General features: G+C 44.2%; 2 protein-coding genes across 2 annotated transcripts in view; one reads left to right on the forward strand and one right to left on the reverse strand.

The window, feature by feature from the left end:
• MAF (MAF bZIP transcription factor) overlaps positions 1–22,028 on the forward strand; it is a 237,317-nt gene extending 215,289 nt beyond the window's left edge. Inside the window, exon 3 of the mRNA XM_081202719.1 lies at positions 21,255–22,028. The gene's annotated coding sequence lies outside the window, so the exon portion shown is untranslated. The remainder of the gene's footprint in view (positions 1–21,254) is intronic.
• An 11-nt stretch (positions 22,029–22,039) lies between these two features.
• WWOX (WW domain containing oxidoreductase) overlaps positions 22,040–24,019 on the reverse strand; it is a 559,261-nt gene continuing 557,281 nt past the window's right edge. Inside the window, exon 9 of the mRNA XM_081202721.1 lies at positions 22,040–22,723. Coding sequence (XP_081058847.1) covers positions 22,535–22,723 — 189 coding nt within the window. The 3' untranslated portion in view covers positions 22,040–22,534. The remainder of the gene's footprint in view (positions 22,724–24,019) is intronic.

Raw genomic sequence — 24,019 nt, forward strand, 5'->3', positions numbered from 1 at the left:
TCAAAAGATTTCATGCGCTTTGAAAGGGAGATGTTTTACTGCCACGACATACAGCAAATACATTTTTAATAAGACTGAAAGCAATCAATAAGACGTTACAATTAATAGGTTGGTGTCTGGACTGCAGGGTTTAAAAGAGAGGTCCGATAGGTGGGTGTGGTGGGTTGGCTCAGACTGGCTTTTTGCATTCCTGTTTCCTTCTCTTTTCAGTCCCCCCCCCCATCATGACAGTGACGGGGGGGGGGGGAGAGAGAGAGAGGTAAGCAAGAAAGAGCTAATATTGACTAGAATGCTTTCTCCTTAGTTTCAGGGATGAAATTTTCTGAAAATCCTGATATCCGCCTCATCCACAATTTTTTCCCCCCAGATTTCCTTTTCGTTCCTTGATCTTGACATGAAGCTGTTTCTTTTCCTTTCTTTCTTTTCCACTGGTTTCCCTAAAAATATGAACAATTCTTATATGTTGTATGCATTATATGCAACTGACTCGCACCACAGTGCAGAACTGCCGGGGCTGCTTATGCCAATCTGGGATGTCCTGGTTAAATTGGGACACTTGTATGGCATGTTGTTATTATTATTATAATCCTCACCAATATCATTATCCATTATTATTATATGGATTGATAAACCACTTCACAGCCTGAAGCTATCAAAGTGGTGTACAATAAAATAGAATGGGAGAAAATACAAACCATTTGAACTAAAATCAAGATAAAATACAAAAGATACAGATGTTTAAAACCAGAAAACTCATTTCTAATTTTTTTTTTCAATTAACAAATGAATGAACAGGACCATCCAGCCAATTCACTTACCTTTCCCTCTCATACATCCCCTGCCCTCAATCTGTTTATATTCCCCTTGGATGGATGCAGCCATCATTTTGTATATATAGCCTTGAGCACTTTTAGGTGAAAAAATGACGCATAAATACCATGTAAATATAAATATGCCAGGATTCGACTGCATTTATGAAGTGCCCTCACACTGTATAGTCAGGCGTCTGTCACCCTTCCATCTTCTGTAAGTCTTTCTGGCCATCTACCTCCTGGTTTCAATTTTAAGCAATGCATTTGTGATGGACCTTCTGGCCTGCCTTGACATTTTTACAGAGCCTTGCCATAAAGGAATCTCTGAGGAATCTGGGGTGAGCGAAGTCTCCCATATGTTCACTCCCATCTCCCTGTACTGAAGCGTGTCTTGAGGAATATTGGGTGCTTGTGTAAATTAGAGTAACACTTCTGCATAATCACACTTCACGCTGGGGCCCAGGGTGGTGCCTGGAATGCAAAATATGGCAGAAGGAAAACATCTCCCTTTCCAACATCTGTCGAACGCTTTCCACCTGCAGCTTAGGGCCTTCTATGCCTTCTCTGTATTGGATTTTGAAAAGCACTGTAGAGGCTTGTTGAACATAGCAGGGGAGTGCATTTCAAAATAACTATGATGGGATTAGGGTTAGCAACTGACAGCATTTTACAGCACAATCCTGTGCATATCTACTCAGTATTAAGTTCCAGGATTAATGCATGCATGACAAGGGGGGAGGCGGCAGAAGAGGCCAATGAACTGAAGGCTTTGAAATGTGCACCAAGGTGCACATGCTCCAATTCTGATATTATTTTCAATTTTTTTAAAAAAGGGAAAGGACCATGGTTCAGTGGTAGAGCATCTGTTTTGCATGGAGAAGGTGCCAGGATCCATTCCCAGCATTTACAAGGGGGGCTGGTGTTTTGCCAAATGCAAGAGTTGTTTCCGATTCAGCAGCAATAACAAAAATGGTGGAGAGAGGTTCGGTGCTTTTATTAAGTAGTAGGCCTGAGTACAGAACGAAAAACAAACAAACAAACAAACAAACAAACAGTTAAACAGTCTTTAAGCAGAATAAAATAGCAAGATAAAATTGTTCCTTCTACAGTTATTGAGAGCTCTAGGGAATGATAACAGAGAGACTCCAGCTGGCCAGTACACAGCACCCAACTGGTCAGGGTCTACATCAAAGATCAAAGACCCAACCAGAGAGATTCATATATCCCATGATGTTCTTGGATTACAGCTCCCATCATTCCTTGCAAACAGGGCCAGTGGTCAGGGATTATGGGAGCTGTAGTTCAAGAACATCTGGAAACCCAAGGCTGAAAAAGGCTACCTTAGACCCTTAGTGGCTACATGCTGCCTGGACTGATATCCAAATACCTCTCATCACATTATTGGGAAGATGTGAGGGACCTTCCAGGAAAACAAAGCAAACCAAAAATCCTTGAGAATCCTAAAGAATTTACCCTGTAGAATGTGCCAATAAGCAAGGAGGATGGAAATGACCCTTATCTTGAACTCTGGAAAGCTGCTGCCAACCAGTGTAGACAACACTGAGCAAAATGGACCATTTTTTTCATTTGGTATAAGGCAGCTTTCTATGGCAGGGGACCAGATCATTGGGTTTAATTGCAAATGCATGCAGCCAAAGTCACTTTGCAAGACCCCTTCAGACCTTCCTGCTCAACACAGGGCATTGGATCTACACTTTAAGCCCTTGTGCATATTTTTGAATGACTGAATAGAGCTCCAGTTTCCAATGCCATCTTAGCTAGTAAACTGTGGAGTAAGGCCTCTGATCTTTATTGGAAGTCCTGAAACCACAACTTCCTATTTTGGACATCATGGGAAAATGCGGTTAAAAATATCAGGAATCTTTGCTGATGCCAGGTGTTCAGCAGAAGGGGGCGGGGAACAGTTCTTTCCTAGTCCAATAAACCACACTTTAATCAGACGAAGGCCCGGAAAATACTTACTGTAATGTGTAAACCAGCCCTGTACTGTGCAAAGGTAGAATTTAGCTTTGTTGCCCCACCTGCTTTTGCATGTGGCCCTTGGAAGGGAATGCGGCCCGCAAGCTAGCTCATCCCTGATTCAAAATATATTTCTGTGAGTGCATGGTGCTTTTAGGGACAGATGAACTTTCCAGGCAATGATAGGAAAGAAATATTAACTGCCTATTCAGCTTTTGCTTCTTTAGGAATACATTTGTTTGCTCTCCCCCCCCCCACTTCCTAAAGATGCTGCCTCAGCCTTATATAAATACCTGCAGAATGACTCAAATTGTTCATTAATAGTGGGGGCGTTTGTTGTGCATTTGCATCCCTCACTAACTCTAATTGCTGGGAGGCGGTTTCTTACAGCAACAGAGCCCAGCAGCCGATTCCCTGCTCTGCCACCCCATTAAATGAGGTGTTACTGTATTTGACTGAAGCTAAAAGAGGATCCCATCCCACTTAGCAAAAAGACCATCGGGGCTGACCTAGCTGGGGACAGATTTCCAGTTTAAACCGCAAAGAGGTCTCCCTGAATACGAGATGTTAATTGCACCAGGAATTTAGCCTCCCTAAGGATTAAACAGCCATGGCTCCGAGCTACTATTGGGAACTGAAATCAGGATTAGGCAGGAAAATGGGCCATGCCCTCACAATGCTATTACCCCAGTTCCTGAGTCTAAAACCTTAAAAGTTCTTCCTTGGTGGCTAATAAAAAGTTGCCATGCGTGTGTGAATTCAGTTAAAAGAAAGGAAGAAAGAAGTTGAGTTATACTGAGCGTGATTCAAAGTGTTTGGGGGCATCATTCAAACGAAATGAAGGCAGGACCAGGAGGGAAGGGGGGGGGGAATCCTTTTCATTGCTTCAGCCTAGGCCAGATTTTAGTATGGGCTAAGGATAAAAAGAAATATCTTCCACTAATCTTCCAGAGCAATTACATCACTCTAATCACACATTTTGAGGGAGTGGAGGGCAGGGGAAAGAGAGCAGTGCGGAATTGAAAACACCACAAATATCCAACACCGATCTTCAGGGAGACCTGAGAACTGGCGTTATGAGATGTGAGAAGAGGCAAGTATCTTTTGCTGCCATTCTGTAAATCTTCAGTGGAGCCTCATTTAGAATTGCCCATCTCAACCAGAAGGTACAGAAAAGAGCATGGAGACATGGCTCTGGGGTAGAGCCATTTCCAGTGAAAAGGATCAAGTGCCAGAAGGTGACCAGTGTTAGAAACTGATATATGAAAGCTAGGAGCTCAATGGCACCTTAAACCTAGGTTATGGGTGCAACAATGGAATGTCTAGGTGGGTTTTTTTATAACAAGAATACAAAGCTGAAAATGAATGAACTGTAGCTAAAATACTATGTTCATTTTTCACATGCTCTAGTCCAGAGCTTTCCAAACTTCTCAAGTTGGTGACACACTTTTTGGACATGCATAATTTCGCGACACAGTAGTTCAGTTTTACTAGGAAACTGGAGGTTAAACTAACCCTTTCCAGCCCTAGGAAGAGCACAGGGAGCGTTCATGCGACACACGACAGCCAGCACACTAACGTGTCACGATACACAGTTTGGAAAGCTGTGGTCTAGTCCTTCCTTGCCCACCCCCCTAATAATCTTAAAAGGGTCTCTTCTCCAGTCTTCAGAGAGTAGCTGGAAGTGGGGAGGCAGAAAAAGATCCCACTTTCCTTTCACTCTGCAGTTTTAATCTGTACTGCGCCCAGAGCTCAGAAACTGCTTGCGCTAATGAAATTCCCTGTCGCAAAATGCACCTAGAACAATGGGAGTTTCGAACACTGAAGGTGCCCCTGCAGAGCTGCTACTGGCCAGAGCAGATGATGACTGGCTTTTCCATGAAGCCTTCAGCACAACTTCAACTTCATATTTTTATTATTGAATTTTAAAAGTGTGTGTTTTTGTATTCCTGTGCATGATTAAAATGCATCACTGTTGAATTTACCATTTGGGAGGAATGCTAGACAAACTCATTGGTGGGCATTTCCATGAAATTTGTGTAATTCTGAGAATCAATGGAACAATTCCACGTAAAACTATTAATTGGTTTTTAATAATATAAGGCTGTGAATAGATATATCAGTTATTTAATTGGTTAAAATAGTTGAAAGAATCCTTTGATTAGCAGATTTTGGTCTAGGGAGCTGAGTGTGAATTGAGCTGTTAATTGATTAAAGAAAATTGTGTCCTGATAGGGCATAGATAACAATTGAGCCTGGTATTAATTGATTTTTAAAAATCAAATTATATTATAGGAGGATCTTAGAACTGGATATGGTTTGATTTAAGCTTCATCTATAAAGTATGACTAAAGGGATGGAATTACATCAGCAAGGAGAAAAGTCACGTGCAGAGTTTCATGAGAGTTAAAAGTGGGCAAGATCTGGAATATACAGAAGTCAGAAAGGAGTAAGAATGTGTGTGTGCAAAGCCACACAAGTGTTCTACTATAGGAGGCATAGGAGGAAAACACCAAATCATGTGAAATCAAGAGTTTTCACTATAATAATGTGTGGAAGGCCACAGCTGAGTTTGAATGCTTTGATAGGGGTTTACTGTTTCAGATATTCCATCCAATTGTAAAAATGGTAGCCCTATCATGAGCAGTTAGATAACCATCACCTGGTGAAATCACACATTACACTGAACATGCACAAGTGTTAGTGTGAAAAGTGTGCACTTGTTGGCATGGATAGCTCAACTATTGTGTACCCCACCCCATCCCTGTGCTCTCTTCCTTGCTGAAAGGGACCAAACTTGAATGTCTCAGGAAATGTAAGCAGGGCATGTGGTTGAGTTTGTTGTCAGAGACTTGGTTTAATGAAGGCGGAATATGTTTGCTGGCAGGCATCCCGTCCAACCACAAAGGCAGAAGGGCGGTGTTGCTTGCGTTAGATATGGCAACGGGTTCCAGGATCAATGGGGCAGCCCAATAGTATATTAATTTCAAATGGGGTCACAGATGTACTAAAAAGCCCCAAATCATGAATATTTTAGATGGCAGGACCAGAAGGAGGTTCAAGGCTTGGCCTCATCGCTCTGAATCTTGACACTCACCCTATCTCCCCACCCCATTCCAATGCATTATCTCTCAGGGTCACTCAACTAATGCCTCTGCAGGAAAACAAGACTGTGCAGTTAGTTGCTAGCTCCTTGCAAAATGGATCACACCTGCCCTCCCCATTCTTTATCAATTAGCTTTGACTTGCAGCAGCAGTCTTTCTCCCCACCCCCAGTCACCCCTGTCTTAGCACTCCATGGCAGTCTAAGGGTCTAGGGAAGCACTAAGAGGCAAGGGGGCAGCAGGGGTGGTGGAGGTGTAAATTACAGACTTTGAAAAGCTGGTATCACAGGATCAAGTTCATCAGTTTTGTTGCATTAATTGAGCTAAATAGTTTTAATTGGATCTTTGACTAAATATGCAATTAATAGTTTAGGATTTTAGTGTGTTATTGTCTTCTTTAGTGGGTCATGCAAGCTGCTATTTCGAATAAGGCTTTTTATAAGGTAAGGTAAGGGGGCACAGGGGATGAGTTTATGGAACCAAGGGGACAGTGGCCTGGAAAAGGGTAGGAACTACTGTGCTAGCCCCTTTCTGCTCTGCCTCTTCCAGAATCCCTGATCATGTAGCTAAAACACTCTGCTTCTAATAATTGTCAGCCCTAGGAAGCTTACCAGCATAGCAAGGTGCTTGTCTCCCTGGCACCTGACGTTCAGAGGTGGTCTGCTGCCTCCGACTGCAGACGGAAGTAGGGCAGGGAGAAATGCTCCGTCTGAAAATTATTACATAGCTGTGCATACTTAAGAACCATTTTATGCACAAGATGTAGATTAGACAGAAGCGGAGCCAAATGTTATAGACACCCAGCACAACATCAGAGCATTTAATAATGTGATAGATAAAGTAATCTAATGGACCTTAAATATTAATGGGTGTTGAGATTTACACTTTAATTGTGCTTAATTTAAACCATTCTGTTTTTTATGGGACACTTTTATCTTTGTGCCCAGAAATCAACAGCATTCTATACAGCCTTGCACGGAGCAGCCTTGGGGCAGCTGGCTTTAAGGCAACCTGTAATTACAGGCTAGTTCAGTTTATTACTTATAAATCCTTGAAAATGTTTTAATTGAAGTGATCGGTGGACTTTAACTGACCTTGTTAAAGTGAGACCTTCCTGGCAAATTAAGCTAAGCCAGTGTGTTCAATGGAGAGGCTTTCCATACACAGGAAAACCATATGAAACAGTGGATTCTTGCACACCATCCCCTCCCAAGACTCCATGGTAGTCCCTCAGATTATCTGAGATGTGAGAGCATTTCACGTGGATCCAAATTATGCTCACCACATCAAACTGTCAGCACCCAGGGTGCTTGAGAATTTGCTGTGGCTCTAGTGCCCTGGCAGGTCCCACTAGGACCACCACCCACCCTGGGTTTTCTGGGCCAAGAGACTGGGCCCACAAGCAACCATTTTAAATCTTCCATGATGCCCTTGATGTAGTGTTCGAATATATCAGGAGAATTGTGGGAGGCAACACATTTACTTTGCTGGTGTGTGTGAGAGAGATACAGAGACAGAGATAGAGAGAAACCAGCTGTGCAATCCTATGTACGTCTACTCAGAAGTCCCATTCAGTTCAATTGGAATTATTGTTCCACATAAGTGTGTAGAACATGAATGGGGAACTTGTGGCCCTCCAGATGTTGTTTGAGTCAAATTCAGCTGGCGTGTCCAATAGGGAATGTTGGGAGTTGGCTCATAGCAGGGGTAGGGAATGTTTTGCCCTCCTGGTGTTGGTGAACTACAAGTGCCATTATCCTTGGCCACTGGCCACACTTGCTGAGGTCGATAGGACATGTAGTCCAGCAACATTGGCAGAGCCAACACCAGGACTGCAGACTAAGAAATACATATAGATAGCTCAGGGTTGTTGGTTTTGTTTTAGCTCTGTTAGCCAACATCATGTTGGGGTCATAAGTCTCTTGTGACCCCTTTCCAAAGGAAATGAAGCATGGGTAAGGGCTATGCCCCTTGAACTCCTAACCTTTTAGGGAAGTGGAATGAAAAACAGGGACACAGGGAGCTGCTTTATTCTGAGTCTAACCATTCATCTAGCAGAGGCAGATTTAGGAGAGTGCAACGAGTTCAGTTGCAGGGGATGCTGCAACTGTGATTTAGAATGGAGTGTGGGAGGAGCACGAAGGGGGTGGGATTTTGGCATTGCACAGGGTGCCATTGAAATTTGAGTCCCCATGGTCCACCTCTACATCTAGCTCAGTATTGCCTCCTCTGACTGGCAGCAGATCTCCAGGATTTCAGAAGGGAGCTTTTTGCACCCTGGAGATACTGAGGGTTGAGCCTGGGACCTTTTGCATGCAAGCTAGATGCTCTACCACTGTACAATCCTTCCCAAATAATAATACATCTAGCACAGTCAGTATACATAGTGCTTAGGAACCGTTACTTTTATATGTACATCAGATGTGAAATTGTAGTCTCCTTGTGTTGTGTCATGAGGTCTGTAAAAGCACCAAATAACTTAATATCTAATCTGTTGACTTGTTCTTCATCCAAATTCAGTTTTGCCTTTACCAGCTGCCTTTTTTCAGAGTACATTCTCCTATCATCTCTTTACTGCAAATGGGCCTCTGACCAAAAAAGCACCTTTGCAATGGAGCTGCATTTGTAGGGATTCACAACCCTTATGGATCTGGCTGATGCTCCATTTGGAGAGAGGTGGGGAAGAAAAAACAAATGTGCACTAAGAGTAATTAAAGGATGTTGGCTCATGAATAATACACCATTTTAACTGATATTTGCCAAGTATAATAAGGCGGCCCCTCAATTGACAATGGATGCTCTATTATGTGATTACCCACTGTTTTATACGATATTTAACGTATTCATTTATTTCTATCATCATGTGCATTATCAAGCGATTGCTTTTTAATAAATTAATTTGCCTTATGTCTTGGGAGCGTTTGAAATGTGGCTGAAGGCATAAATGAAATTATATGGAGTGTGTGTGTGTTGTCTGGGTATTGACTGCTTTGATTGGTGACTCTTAGCTAATACACCACAATTTCCAACTCCTGCAAGAAGAAATATGGCCCTGAAGGGTCTTTTGCGTTCATGGCAGGACAAGAAGCCTCAATGTCAGGGGTGGGGGATCTTTTTCAGCCTGAGGGCCACATTGGCAGTGATGGGCGGCGCCAGGTGCAAAAGTGGGTGATGCAATAAATGTACAATATACCCTTGTGTTACAGGCTAGTTTTAGAGTTGCCATATTTCACAAAGTAACATTGTTGAGGTTCCCCCTGGACGTCAATTCTGCCTTTGAAATCCCGGTAATGTCTGGACGTATGGCAGCCTTACTAGTTTCTACACACACTCACACAGACTCCCTGTCGTCGATCTAGACAAGCAAGAGGCATTGCAAATTTGCAGGGCCAGTGATGTCTGTGGCCTAGGAAGCGTTCCTGGGACAAACAAGGGCCCCTGGACTTTGGTTTATGTAGCACAGATGATAATACAGTATAAATAAAATGGAAATTCCTTCCTTCTGCTTGTTCATGTCCAGATGCCTTGGGGGAAGTCCAAAACAAATTGATTTTATTTCCCGCCCCCCTTGTGTACCTAGAAAAGTTATCTGCTAGGAGCTTTGTGCTGGAGGAGGAAGATGGTTGGAGACATTGATAGGTGGGGCCTATATTAGTGAGTGGGGCCAATGCCTAAAGTGGGTGGGGACTTTCTTTCTTCTGCATGAAAAACAGGTGCTCTGCCACTGAGCTGCAAAAAGGAACAAAGCTCAGTGGCTGAGCATTTGTTTGGCATGCAGAAGGCCCCAGGTTCAATCTGTGGTATCCCCAGGAACAGTTGGGAGTGTCCCTGGTCTGAAACCAGGGAGACCCACCACTGCTCAGCAAAAACAATTCCAACATTGACAAGTATCAGCATAGACAATTAGATGGACTTGGTATTAATTCAGCTTTTTCTGCTCATGTCACCTCTCTCTGTCACTCAGGGTAGTCAGGTGGTCAAGCAGCAACAGCAAGGAGGAGGAGTCACAAGGCTGGACAACTCCAGGGATCCAACTCTGGGACCTCAGTCCCTGGCCCCAGCCTCAGCTGGTTTGTGCTTAAGGAGAGCCTGCCCCTTGCTACATTCCCCAGCTGAGCACTACTGATGTAGACATGTGTCTACATATTATTCATATAAGAAGCACAGCCCAAGTTGTTAGTGGTTCTGCTATCAGTGGTTTCTTTGCGTGCAGAAAGTCCCAGATTCCATCCCTGGTGTCTCCAGGCAGGGCTGTGGAAAGCATGGAACCCTGGAGAACCACTGCCAGTCAGTGTAGACAGTACTAAGTTAGATGGACAAAGGGCCTGTGGGATTGAGGTGGCACCTTGGTCGGAGAAGGGCTGTAGCTCAGTGGTAGAGCTCACCTGTTTTCGATGCAGAAGGTCTCAAGTTCAGACCCTGGTCTAAAACCCTGCTAGTCAGTGTAAACAATATTGAACTTGATGGACCAATGGTCTGACTCAGTATAAGGCAGCTTCCGATGTTTCTGAAAAGAATCAGAATCCTCTGACAGAAGCCTTTGCTCCTGACGATGCATTTCCCATTCATCTTTCTCATATCATTTATCGTCAGGACCCCTGCCTATGCCTCATGCTAACACACAGCAAATTGACCCTTTCATTGTCTAGCATCCCTGAATCCAGTGACTTTGTTTCATTGACTGTACAGCGGTCCTAATCCCATGGTTTGAGCGATAGTGTAGTTAGGAGAGTAATGTGAAATCTCTGTGCTTGGACTCCCAGCTGTATTAGGCAAGAGGATTAGTCCTGAGCCTTCAGTTAAGACTGAAACAACACATGATGTCCACAGCACATTGATGCTGTCGGACCTGTTTGTGCAAGATGGTAAACAACATCTAATTGCAGGTGTTGACAGGGTTCAGGCTGTTCTGATTCACCTTGCCTCAACGCTGCTCTATTTTTTTATTTTTTTTAGAGGCGCCTTTCTCGTCTTTGTATGGGTTTGTGTTGTTGTTTTTAAAAGCCTGACAGGTGTCATAATAATAATGAAATTCTCTAATTCCAATACGTTTCTCTCCATCGCTCCTCTTCTCTTTCTCCCTCCCCCCTCTCTCTTGTGTTTTTGTAATGCTCATGTTTCCTCTGCTCCTGAAGATGAAAGAAGCAACTTCCCTGAAAATCAGGGCCGTAACTAGCTTCCCTTTCAGTGTACAGTTATCATTTCTTCCTTTCTGAATTGTGAGATTGCAAGATGGAGCTTGGAGGTGGTGTTGGTGATGGGGCACCCGGTAACACAGATGCTTGAGAGATTTGATCTTTATGAATTTGAATCATGAGACGGCACGATGGAGCTTAGAGGTGGGTTCTTGGGGTGCTTTGTTGGTAGAGATGCATATGCAATGTGATTTTTGCAAATTTCAGTTCCAATGAACTTGATCCATACCTCATGGACTGATTTGAGGACTGGAGCATAAGCTTTCCATTTTGCACTTCTGCAGCATAAGTGTAGGCTTGTTAGGGTGTGTGTGTGTGTTTTAAAATTTGAGGGAAAAGATATTTAGAAATATACATTTTGAGAGAAAATGTATCCAAGAATCAGTATTCAAACACATATTAAAATTGTGAATTTATGTGCGTATATGTTAAAAATCTCCTCCCCACATGACTTTCAAGTAAACTCATGCAAAAGTGAGCTGAACAAGAAAAAGTACACCCTTATTGTTAACTTGTATCTCCAAATCTCCCCCTAGATACCTGCATTACATAGGGCTGAATAAAGACACTGTCAATCAGTCTTGCAAGTCATTGGCTTCATTGTGAACTTGATTGCATACAAAGTTTCTAGCCCTTAGAATTCTTAAAGGAAGCTTGAAAACATGCCTCCATTGTTGGGTGTGGTTTCATTAGAAAAATTTGCACCAGCTGCAAATTCCAGGCAGAGTTTTGAGCCATGTAAGACAGAGGTTTGATAACGAACATGTTTCTTTACCCCATGTGCAGAATACTTCCCTTTCCATCCTATCTCATAATCACAGTCTTTGCACATCCAGGATCAGGGGGTAACAGATCCCATGGTGCAGTGGCTAGGCCTGTCAGGCTAAGTGGTAGCTCAAGCATTTGGAAGCAAAGGATTGGATGCATTGCAGGCTGCTGTTCACTGCAGACTCAGCTTGGGCCAAGGGTTCACTTAGAAGTTTACACTGGATTTAACTCAAACTGCTGAAATGCTGCTGTTCAATCATTGCTAACGCTTTGCTCGGTGGGAAATTCCTGGCAGATTCTGCACTTGTCTAATCCAATTTACCACCACAACAGATTTTTCTTGTGGTGATGTAAAAGCAGACTCAGAGGACCTCGAGATGCTGTTTGACTGTAGCAGATAATATGGTTTCCCAAGTGCTAGCAGTACTTCAGCTACCTTTGCAGGGTGGATGGGCAGTTAGACCAGGTACACATTGTGCAAATGCCCATCCATGATGCCCGGGGACCTGTTTCATTTGGCAGCAAAGTGTTTTAAGTGCTGAAAACTTCTGCATTGTTTCGAGTCTTCTCCATCAGGTTGAAAATCCCTCCCTCCCTCTTTGCGTGTGTGTTTGTGTGTGTGCGCGCAGTTCCTTATAAGAAGTGAAGAAGCATCGTAAGTGGGGACAGACCACTCTTGTGCTCAGGTGAGGCTTTCAGACTTTCCACAGGTATCTGGCTGGCCACTGGGAGAACAGGATGCTGGGCTAGATGGGCTCTTCTCATGTGTTTAAGCATGTTGGACAGTGTGTGGCATTTGGGAGAACCCCCGATTAGCTAAGAAAAACTCTAGCAACTCAAGGATTCTTCCAAATGTTACATGAATATTTCCAAAAGAGCCTTTTTGGTGTAGCTTAGTGGTGCAGCAGCTGCTTTGTAGACTGTTGTACACTAGCCTGATCTCCGAGTGGAGCAAAACTCCAGGGCTTCCAGGTGCTTACCTAGGGCTCATATTTCCTTTGGGGAATGAGGCACAGAGAGACTGTGGTGTCTTTATAATATATGGTTTGTTTACACATATATACAACCTGAGCCTACAATGGAGGTTTTTCAGCCAGCCACTCTGCCAGCAGCTGCCTCCATCTTATCCAGCTGCCAGCACTGCTGCCAGCTTTGTTGCTGCTTCATTCTCTCAAGCCACTCAATGAGTGTTGCTGTTCTTCCCTCCATTTTGACTCAGGCACACCTCTCACACAGGCCTTCCTCCAGGAAACACCAAGCCCGCTTCAGACATCAGTGTTGCACACCATGCCATCTCCAGGCAGCGCAAGATTCCAGGGGTCCCAGGCACTTACACAGGGTTTGTGCTTCCTTTTGGAAATGAGGCAAAGTGGGGACTGCGGTATCTTTAGGTTATATGTTTATTTACACATATATACAACCTGAGCCTACAATGCAGGGAATCACAGCATTAAGACCCCAAAAAGGTTTTGCTTCTCCCATAGCCACAGCCTTGGATTCAAACAGGTATCAGGCACAGCTCTGTCTCCTAGCTGCCCAGCCTCCTGCCTGCTTCCAGCATCTACTTTACACAGACATAACTACCACACAGTTGAGTGAGGGGGGCACCCATTTGCCCTCTGATGCTCAGCCACTTCCTTTGTTATCTTAAGGAGTCGTACTCACTAGAAATCTAGTCTGACTATTCCAGGAATTGAATTCGCGCTGGATCCAGGAATTAGAAGGGGGCTCAGGCATACTGCTTATTCCTCCCCCTCCCACCCCCAAAAGAATAACTCACAGCAACACAAAATGTCCCAGGTTCAATCTCTGGCAGGCACAGCTTATCTCAGGTCTGGTCTGGGAGTCTTCGTCACCCCTGGCTGGCTTAGACCTCCCAGGCCTGTGGCAAGTGTACTCAGCAGGCCTGATCTCTGGCATCTCCAGGTAGGGCTGCAAAAAGCTCTGACCTGAAACCCTGGAAAGCCACTGCCAGTCAGTGTGGACAATACTGAGCTAGATGGACAGAGGACTTGGCTCCTGGGTTCCTGTCATGGGATGGAGGTGGCAACTTGGTAGGAGAAGCACCACAGTTCAGTCACATGCAGAAGGATTCAGGGCATTTCTGGCAAACCCCCCCTGACTGAAACCCTGCTAGTCAAAGCAGACAGTACTGAGCTAGACTCAGTATAAGGCAACTTTCTATTTGTGGGGGTAGTGCTCATTCACTACATACAAGAAGGCTTCAGGTTCAGTCCCCAGCATATCCAGGTTGGGCTGGGAATATCTCCTGCATGAAACCCTGGAGAGCCACTGTCAGTCAGTGCAGACAACACTGAGCTTCCTTTTTTCTGCTTGTGGGCTTCCCATAGGAATCTGGCTGACCACTGCAGAAAAAAGGATGCTGGATTCAATGTGCATTTGGACTAAACCACCAAGGGTCTTCTTATAGTCTCACATTTGATTGCCCAGGAACCCCAGAGAGTGAGCATCTGCATCCATGATCTGAAGGAGGCAATGGGCTCATTACTCCGTCTTGTCTGTTCCAGTGGGGAAGGGCTGTAGCTCAGTGGTAGAGCACCTGCCTTACATGCAGACAGTCCCGGGTTCAATCCCTGCCATCTCCAGGTAGGGCTGTGAACAGCTCCTACCTGAAACCCCAGAGAGCCACTGCCAGCCAGTGCCGACAGTGCTGAGCTAGATGGACCAAAGCCAACTTCCTATTTTGCTATGCACTGTGCTTTAGTCAGGCAGTTGGCTGCTCTTTTATCATCAGCCCCACCCTTTCCTTTTTCTCTTAAAAGCGCAGACAAAAGAATAAGGCCACCTTGTGAACTGCCTTGTATTATATGCAGAGACGGTTCCCGTTGACAGCTACCTCTTGGATGACTCCATCAGTGCACACTTTATCTCCAGCTGTCCAAGTAAATCCCCCTGCATTTCTCCATTTCTCCCTTGCTCCCCTCCACACAGATGGATTAGAGCAACAAACATTTTACATGCTGCACATCATTAGCTATCCTCCCTCACTACCCGGCAAATAACAACTGGGCTCTATCATCAGGACATTCATAACACCTTGACACTTTTACAACTGCCACGCCGCACTCTTACCAAAGCAATCTCCTCTTTTAAAGGCATAGGGCTAATTCATGGAGCACCATCCGGAAAGTGCTCTTTTAAAGAAACAAGCACAATTTCTCAATGCTGCATAAAGTACACGTCTGTGTCTGGAGGGGGAGGCAGGAGAAACCTTCCAGGAAAATGTGCATCCTGACAAATGCTTCTTTATTAAATCATATTCAAGTTAGAGCCAGAAAACACACAATCTCAGGGTTGTATCAAACTATGTTCTATGCAGAACAGACCCTTTGAAATTAATGAATCTAAGTTAGCCATGTCCATTAACTTCAATGGGTCTACTCTGAGTGGGATTAGCAATGGATGCCGCATTTGAATTTTGCAGGACAATCCAAATAGGGAGATTCTTTGAAGGTTCATTGTATCCTTTCTTTTGTACAGTCTGGGGAGAAAATTAGCATGTTTGTGCACAAAGAAGGAAGCAGAATATACAACCAGTATCAGTCCCAGGATGCCTATCTGCCCTTCTGCCCTATTATGTCTGAATGTTTTGGGGAGGGGGAACTCTGGGTATAGTCCTCACTAGACTGCGTCATTTGAGAAAGCAGTGGGAGGGCATTACGTGTTTGGATTGTCATCCTGTCACATTTAGGAGGAAGCTAGTGAATATGAAAACTAGTGTGTCAGGGATCAGACTGGTCTAAAATTCCTTTCTGCTCGCTTTCTGCTTCAGGGAGTTTGAAGCAGGGTAGAATAAAACATGTGATCCACATTTGCACTATGGAAAATGACTGTTTATGTCATTTCATTTTAGTAGTGTTAGTTTAAGGAAACTTTTGAAGTAAGCTATATTTTGTGCTTTTTTTCGGAATACAGTGGTACTGCTGGTTACAAACTTAATTTGTTCCGGAGGTCCGTTCTTAAGCTGAAACTGTTCTTATCCTGAGGCATGCTTTCGCTAATAGGGCCTCCTGCTGTGTGCTAGCCTCTGGCACACGATTTCCGTTCGCATCCTGGGGCAAAGTTTGCAGCCAGGAGCAGCTACTTCCGGGTTAGCGGAGTTCGTAACCCGAAGCGTTCGTAACCAGAAGCATTCGTAACCAGAGGTACCACTGTAAGTGGGTGTGCACGGCACTTTACCAAATAATAAGGAAGGTCTCTGTCCCAAGGAGCATGCAATCAGAATCACATTTATGTGATTTATTACCAGGCTACTTCACAGTTTTGGGAGGGCTGTTGGAATTGTTGCTTGCCTTCTGGCCAAAAACGCTGCAGTAGTAGCCTTATACCAAGTCTGACTATTAGTCTTTTTAGCTCAGTATCATCTTGTTACAGATCAAGCTCTGTTTGAGGATTTCCTTAGAACGCACCCTTGCATTTAGAAAGCCACAGGCTTGTAAGCAACAGACACTGTCTGACAGTGACTTCCCGTGGTTTCAGACATTCCCAGCCCCACCATAAGATGCTTGTGATTGAAACTGGGACCTTCTACATGTAAAACAGATGCTACATAGTATCATAGACTTCTAGAGTTGGAAGGGACCACAAGTCCAACCCCCACCATGCAGGAATGCTTTGCCCAACGTGGGGCTCAAATCTACAACCCTGAGATTAAGCGTCCTATGCTCTAGCGGACTGCTGAACTACAGACCTGCCTCAAAAAAAAAAAATCTCAGGTGTATTACAATGCCTTCTAGTGCAAACCTCCCCCTCCCCCCTGCCGCAGGTAAGATATTATTTAAAAAGAAAAAAGTACAAGGGAGAGCCCTTCAAATAGCTTATTAAATCTAGAAAAAATGAATAGGAAAACTGAAGCTTTAAAAAAAACCAGGAGTGCAAAATGGGAAAGAATGCTGCTGGAGGGAGAAAGAGAGTTTATTAAATAGCCAAACCAGTTCTCTTCTGAGCTAGATATAATTATCAATTCTTAAGCTACAAATAAGACCAAAGGACAAAAGAGGATCTGTCTAGACTATCTCACTTACAAGATATTGATTGTTCCAGTGGTAAACTGGTTAGTATAAGTGTGTTTGGCTTGAAAGGTCATGAGTTTTAACACCTGGCAGAGAGCTATTCAACCTTGACATAAGTCAAATTATTGCAGTGTTGCTGAAAAAAAGGCTTTCTAATATTGTCTTGCCCCAAGGATATTTGTCTTTTGTTCTGTGGAAGGTTACTGGGGGGGGGGGGATAGCTTAGTGGCAGAACATGTGCTTTGTGTGTAGAAGGCCCTTGGCTTCAGTCCCTGATATCTCCAGTTAAGGCAGGGCTGGGGAACATAATGGCCTCCAGGTCCAGCATGGCTAATGGTCAGGCATGATGGGAAATGTAGTCTTAACATTGACTGTAGTCCAGATAGTGTTGGACTAAAACTCCCTCCATACCTGACCATTAGCCATGCTGGCTGAGCCTTTCTGAAACTGGAGTCCAACAATCTATGGAGAGTCACAGCTCCCCATGACTTAAAAGATCTTAAGGCAGGAAGCTTGGCAAAGGCCTAAGACCCGACAGAGCTATTGCTGGTCAAAGCCAACCATGAAGATTCCTGAGGTGTTTAGCCTTTGCAAATTCTCATATGAAATGGCCTGATCTGCTCCAGGCATTAATGTGCAAATTAGAACCAATCCACCAAATTGCACCGCTCTCTTGGGGGGGGGGGAATGAGAAATAGAGAGAAACTGGGATTAATAGATTTGTCTATCCCTGCATGCAACCCAGTAAACAGTAGTCCTCTGCCTGCCATACAGGGAGAGCATTGGCCCTTCCAGATGCTGTTGGACTGCAGTTCCCATCATCTGTGGATGTTGGGGATGATGGGAGTTGAGGTCCAGTGACAATTGGAGAACCACATAACCACCACGTGTTTTCCTTGGGCCCTGATGGTTAGAGCCAAGCAGTCTGCCAGGCAGGGACAGGGGGAACAGAGCTTCCTGTACCTTTTTTTCTTTAAATACTGCATTTATACTCCACTTTTCAGACAAAACTTGTTTCCTTAAGCAGCTCACATTGATAAAAAGGAAGGGAGGCCACTTAGCTTGATAGGGAAGACACTCCCTATTATATAGAGACTTTGCTTCCATATAAATCAGTGGCCAGCACCTCTATGGGGAAAATCCAAATGTTGCTGCTGGAGATCCTACAACTGTATGTACCTGCTCTGACGTGGCCTTACATGGCTTAACTCTGTGTTTCTGTGGGATTTCTGCATGATGAACTTCCACTTATTTGCATGTGGTTGTCATTTCATTGATATCTGGAGCCACATCTGTTAGGGAGGGAGTGGGGGTACCAATTTATGTAAATTTTCTGAAACGGCATCTATCAACAGATCAATAAATAAATTTGACTGAAGGGAAATGTACCAAAGTACAATGCAGCATTTAAAGCTAATGGCTTTGAATTATCGAGCACTTGAACCATTTATCAAAGAGCAAAGTAGCAATTATTTTGGAAATATTGTTCCTTTTTATTTATCACACAGCCATTTCATTCCTTTTAAATATTGTTACTTTGGTTGCATAAGGAAGGGCTTCTGAAATGATGGAAGGCTGTAAGGAGCAAAGTGGTAGGGGGTTGATCGGGTGGCTGATGGTGGATTTTAGCTGCCTGACAGGCGCTCTCTTAGTGAAATCTTAGTGCTCTTAGCGCTCTCTTAGTGATCTCCGGCGGGCTAGGGACAAAGGTGAGAGCTGTTTCCTAGTTCTGCTGGATCTCTCAGCGGCGTTTGATACCATCGACCATAGCATCCTTCTGGACCGTCTTGAGGGGCTGGGAGCTGGGGGCACTGTTATACAGTGGTTCCGCTCCTTCCTCCTGGGCCGTGTTCAGAAAGTGGTGGTGGGGGATGAGTGTTCAGACCCTTGGGCCCTCACTTGTGGGGTGCCTCAGGGTTCTGTCCTCTCCCCCATGCTTTTTAACATCTATATGAAGCCGCTGGGAGAGATCATCAGGAGGTTTGGGCTGGGTGTTCATCAGTATGCGGATGACACCCAGCTCTACCTCTCTTTTAAATCAGAACCAGTGAAGGCGGTGAAGGTCCTGTGTGAGTGTCTGGAGGCGGTTGGAGGATGGATGGCGGCTAACAGATTGAGGTTGAATCCTGACAAGACAGAAGTACTGTTTTTGGGGGACAGGAGGCGGGCAGGTGTGGAGGATTCCCTGGTCCTGAATGGGGTAATTGTGCCCCTGAAGGACCAGGTGCGCAGCCTGGGAGTCATTTTGGACTCACAGCTGTCCATGGAGGCACAGGTCAAATCTGTGTCCAGGGCAGCTGTTTACCAGCTCCATCTGGTACGTAGGCTGAGACCCTATCTGCCTGCGGACTGTCTCGCCAGAGTGGTGCATGCTCTGGTTATCTCCCGCTTGGACTACTGCAATGCGCTCTACGTGGGGCTACCTTTGAAGGTGACGCGGAAACTACAACTAATCCAGAATGCGGCAGCCAGACTGGTGACTGGGAGCGGCCGCCGAGACCATATAACACCGGTCTTGAAAGACCTGCATTGGCTCCCAGTACGTTTCCGAGCACAATTCAAAGTGTTGGTGCTGACCTTTAAAGCCCTAAACGGCCTCGGTCCAGTATACCTGAAGGAGCGTCTCCACCCCCATCAGTCTGCCCGGACGCTGAGGTCCAGCGCCGAGGGCCTTCTGGCGGTTCCCTCACTGCGAGAAGCAAAGCTACAGGGAACCAGGCAGAGGGCCTTCTCGGTAGTGGCGCCCGCCCTGTGGAACGCCCTTCCAGCAGATGTCAAAGCGATAAACAACTACCTGACATTCAGGAGACATCTTAAGGCAGCCCTGTTCAGGGAAGTTTTTAACGTATGACATTTTACTGTATTTTTGGTTTTTATGGAAGCCGCCCAGAGTGGCTGGGGAGGCCCAGCCAGATGGGCGGGGTATAAATAATAAATTATTATTATTATTATTATTATTATGAAATAAATCTGCTAGGAAACAAAATGTGTGCCTGACTTTGGAAGCTTGCTCTAGCTGAATGCATGGAGGCAGGCATGAGTGTTAGAGCAGTAAGATAAGGGCACTCCATATATGCTCAGGGGCTCTGTGTTTTCTCTTTTTGAATAAGATGACATTCTTTGTTTTGTTTTGTTTTTAAAAAGATTTGTTTACATAGAATCATAATTATCTGGGATTGTGCAAGCCAGGGATTATGGATGAGATGGCCTAGAAAATGCCACATATCTCTTTCACTTTGTCATTTGCTTTTTCCTGATCCTCTTTTCCTTCAGTGTATACTTACATCCAAGACTTATTAGCCTTTTTCTTTGCAAGAGGGTGATTTAATGCTCTTGGACCTGATGTGTTCTTTTGATAAATATTCCCTGTGAAATACCTGAAACATTCAGTTACCTGTTGTGTTGTATTTTGCTTTCATTTGTATCAATGTACATAAAAATCAATAAAAATAAAAAAGGAGAAAATATTATCTAATGAATTTAGAAAGAAGTTATATACGGTAAATGAAGCCCTCTTTAAATAGGCTTCAAAGTAGTTGATTGTCGGGCACCTTTTCATTAGTTATGCTAAGACTACTTTTTGATGTTACCACTCCTTAGCCTTTATATAGTATTTCACATACATCATCTAATCTATACAAGAAGGACCAGTATTATTAACCCTGTATTAATGATGGAAACTGTGGCTAAGAAGCTTCTGTGATGGTCCCTTTAACTATCTAGGGGATGCGGGTGAGGAGATTTGGCTAAAACTAGGAGAGTCATGAGAGGTGGCGTGTGGAATTCAATAAGGTGTGTCTAGCACTGGTTGCACTTTTTTTGTGGACAGGCAACGTGGTATGGTAGCTAGAACAGATTTGGGGAACCTATGGCCCACCAGATGTTGTGGGTCTGCAATTTCCAGCATCCCTCTCTGGAGGCTATGCTGACTGGGACTGAAGGGAGTCCCACATTTGATGGGTCTAAGGTTCTCTTTCCCTGGATAAAAAAAGCGACAACACACAAAGAGATCTGGATTCAAAGGCTTACTTAGCCTTGAAACCCACTGGGTAATTTTGGGCTAGACGCTAGCACCCTTCCCAACTGTAAGGTGCAAGGCTGCTGGGGCTGGGCATGGAGAGGGGAATCTTAATGTAAAACAGGGTCAGCCCACCCATGAGGTGAGGTGAAGCAATGGCCTCAACGCCGCAGGCTCAAGGCTGTTGGGAGGGGCAGCAGATTCAGGCAAAAAGTGCTAGGCCAGCCCTGATGTAAGATGAATCAGGCAATACCTAACTGGAAAGTATTGCATATAATTCCCAATCACAAATAATTGAAGCTTTAGGAGAGTCAAGTAACCATTTTGTGTTTATTTGTTTACAGAAAACCTGATGCTGGGTTGCAGATGGCTTACAACAATTTCTGGCATGAAGATAAGCGACAAAGCACAAAAAGAAGAAAAATTTAAAAAATCCCCCAGACAAATGAACTCGGAACGAAACAAGAACAAAAATGGCATTTTCATGGCATTGAAGAGTTCTTTATTTTTCCTCAAGTTTTCTTTTCTTAAAAAAAAAAGGCAAAAGGAACTAAAGACATTCACAGGAACCAGACTTGCTCTTCAGGTGACAATATTCAAGCATGTTCTTTTATTGCATTTAAATTGGGGGGGGGAGGATACTGAACAGAGCATGGTGCTGGGAGAACTGAGACACTGGCAATAGTTGGTATACTCCAACCCTCCTTAAAACTCTGATCTGAGATATGGATGGAAAAAACCTTCCAGTTTTTTTTCCAGCTGGTCACACCCTGTGTGTTTGTAAAGAGACATTACCCCCCACAGTATTTAGAGAATGGTTTGCAAATGTATCTTTTAATATCATATTTTATGGATATCCTGCAATATATTTAATTAGAAGGGGAGCAACCTGGACTTCGGGGCACCTTCTCTTTTTAGGCAAGCTAGTTCTTATTTGCAGCCAAGGAGTTTTCTTGGTTATTTAAGATTTTGGGTTGTTTTACAAAATGTTAACAAGCCAGAAGTGAGACTGGCAAAGGGGATGCCCTCCTCGGAGAGTAAGCCCTAATTGCAAACTCAAATCCCATAAAGTTCACTGGGTGCTGTTCGCAAATGGATGGGGGAGACCCGAACACCATTTCGATCGCCTGTCAAAATGTACATGCAGCAAGGAGCAGACAACTCCCTTGTGAGTGCATCCCTGTAGGAAACACAAGCTGAGCATGTTCACATGCTACTTTTCTAGGTGTATGCTGAAAAGAGAGAAGGGGGCACATGCCTAAAAAATGCAATGTGCTGCCCAGCTTAAAAGAAAAACAGCATGGGAAATGGTTCTCTGGCTTTACTCTGGAACACATTGTGAGCAAAGAGCATAATTAAAAAAGAAATGGCAGAACATAATCAAAGAGACCGAACTAAGCCTGGGGAAATTATATTGTCCGATAACCCTGTCTTGGTGGCCATCTCCCTCCTGTCTTTAATGCTTTTCACAATGTCAGGATGGCTATCATTTCGTTTAACACTAGCTAATCTGTATTTGTAACCTTCTAGATGATAGGATTGGAAAGATTCCAGCACTGGCAGCCCCCCCCCCCCAGCATCTCTCTCTCTCTGCTTGGGTTTTGATCTTTCCAGGAGCTGCCCACTACTTGCCCTGCCTGCCAATTCGTTCTTGGATCAGCTTCTCGCTGAGCTCCCACAAGGCTGCTGCAGTCATTTCATTCTGCGCCTCTTGTGATGGCAGGCAACGGCAGCAGTTGTTGAAGTACATCCCTCCCAGGCCTTCCAGTTCTGGGGCAACAGCACAGTAGACAGTCGTGGCCGCTCCTTGTTGCTGCAATTAGAGAGAGAGAGAGAAAGAAAGGTGGGAAATAAGCACACTGGATTTTTAAGAGAAAAATTAAAGATTCCAAAGAAAGGGCAGAAGAAGCAAGCACCATTGTTGAGGGCAGATTAACAACTTGACCTCCGTACAGAGTGAGCCCACCCACCTCATTCCACCTTTTGTGCATTCATATAAGCAATGGCTTTGAGTTAAAGTGTTCGCAACTCAAATGGGCAATTTTGCAAAATTAGCCTGATATTTGCAGAGTTTGTGCACCATTACCCAGCTGATCCTACAGGAAATAACATGTCGGCAGTGTCTCCCACTGTGGCTGGGTGATTTCAGCCCAGCACTGCAATAGTTGTCAATCTGCCCCAGCAAACGGTGCAGCTTTCTTGTCAGCATCTGGAGTCAAATTCTAAGGTGACCTGGCTGTCACACTTTAACATTCTTTCTATACGTAAGAACCCCTCTTCCCACACAAATGCAGGTGTTGTTTTTACTCAGGGTTTTTGCCATTGTGGGATAATTTGCTCGGGGATATAACCACCCAGCAATTTTGTGTTGTTCAGATATCTCCAGAAGGCTCTGGAGAAGAAAGAGGAGAACCCCCTTCAAATTGGTGCACACTATGGTCATAGCCACAGCATACGTTTAAAGTGTATTTAAAGCACATGGCTTCTCCTAATTAATCCTAGGAAATGTAGTCTGTTGGGGTGCTGGTAACTGTAGTTCTACAAGCGATAAACTACACTTCCCAGGATTCTTTGGGTGAAGCCATGTCCTTTAAATGCACTTTGTATGCATGGTGTGGGTGTGACCTATGATACTATGCACCTAGTTGCCTCTATGCATTTACTCTAGTGTAGAGCCTGGACTCCATGTGTAGACTAATAAACATGGGGAAGTTTCTGTGAGCACAGTTCTAGCTTAAAGTGGAAGCTGTAATCTCATCACAGTTAAATAGTTTACAGTTTCTTACAAAATGTTTAAAACATTGTAAATGGGGGAATTTTTTTATCAGATCTTGAGATACTTACTGCTTTGCTCTTCACAGCAAACTAATGCATTTTTATTTTTATTATTTTAAAACCTCTTGTTCCAAATGAACCCAGGCACTCCAATTATGGCCTATCATATAAAGTGCAATCGGGACTGATGCCAAAACTGTCCATATATCTCTGGTCAACAACTTAAATTGTGTGGGTGACACCAGCCACAATAAAGAATGTGGCTGTGCACAAACTGAGGTAGGGAGATTCTGCTTTTTCTCTAGAAATGTATAAATCTTTATGAAACAGAGTA

This window comes from Podarcis bocagei (genome assembly GCF_964188305.1).
Source record: "Podarcis bocagei genome assembly, chromosome: 7".
Taxonomy (NCBI): domain Eukaryota; kingdom Metazoa; phylum Chordata; class Lepidosauria; order Squamata; family Lacertidae; genus Podarcis; species Podarcis bocagei.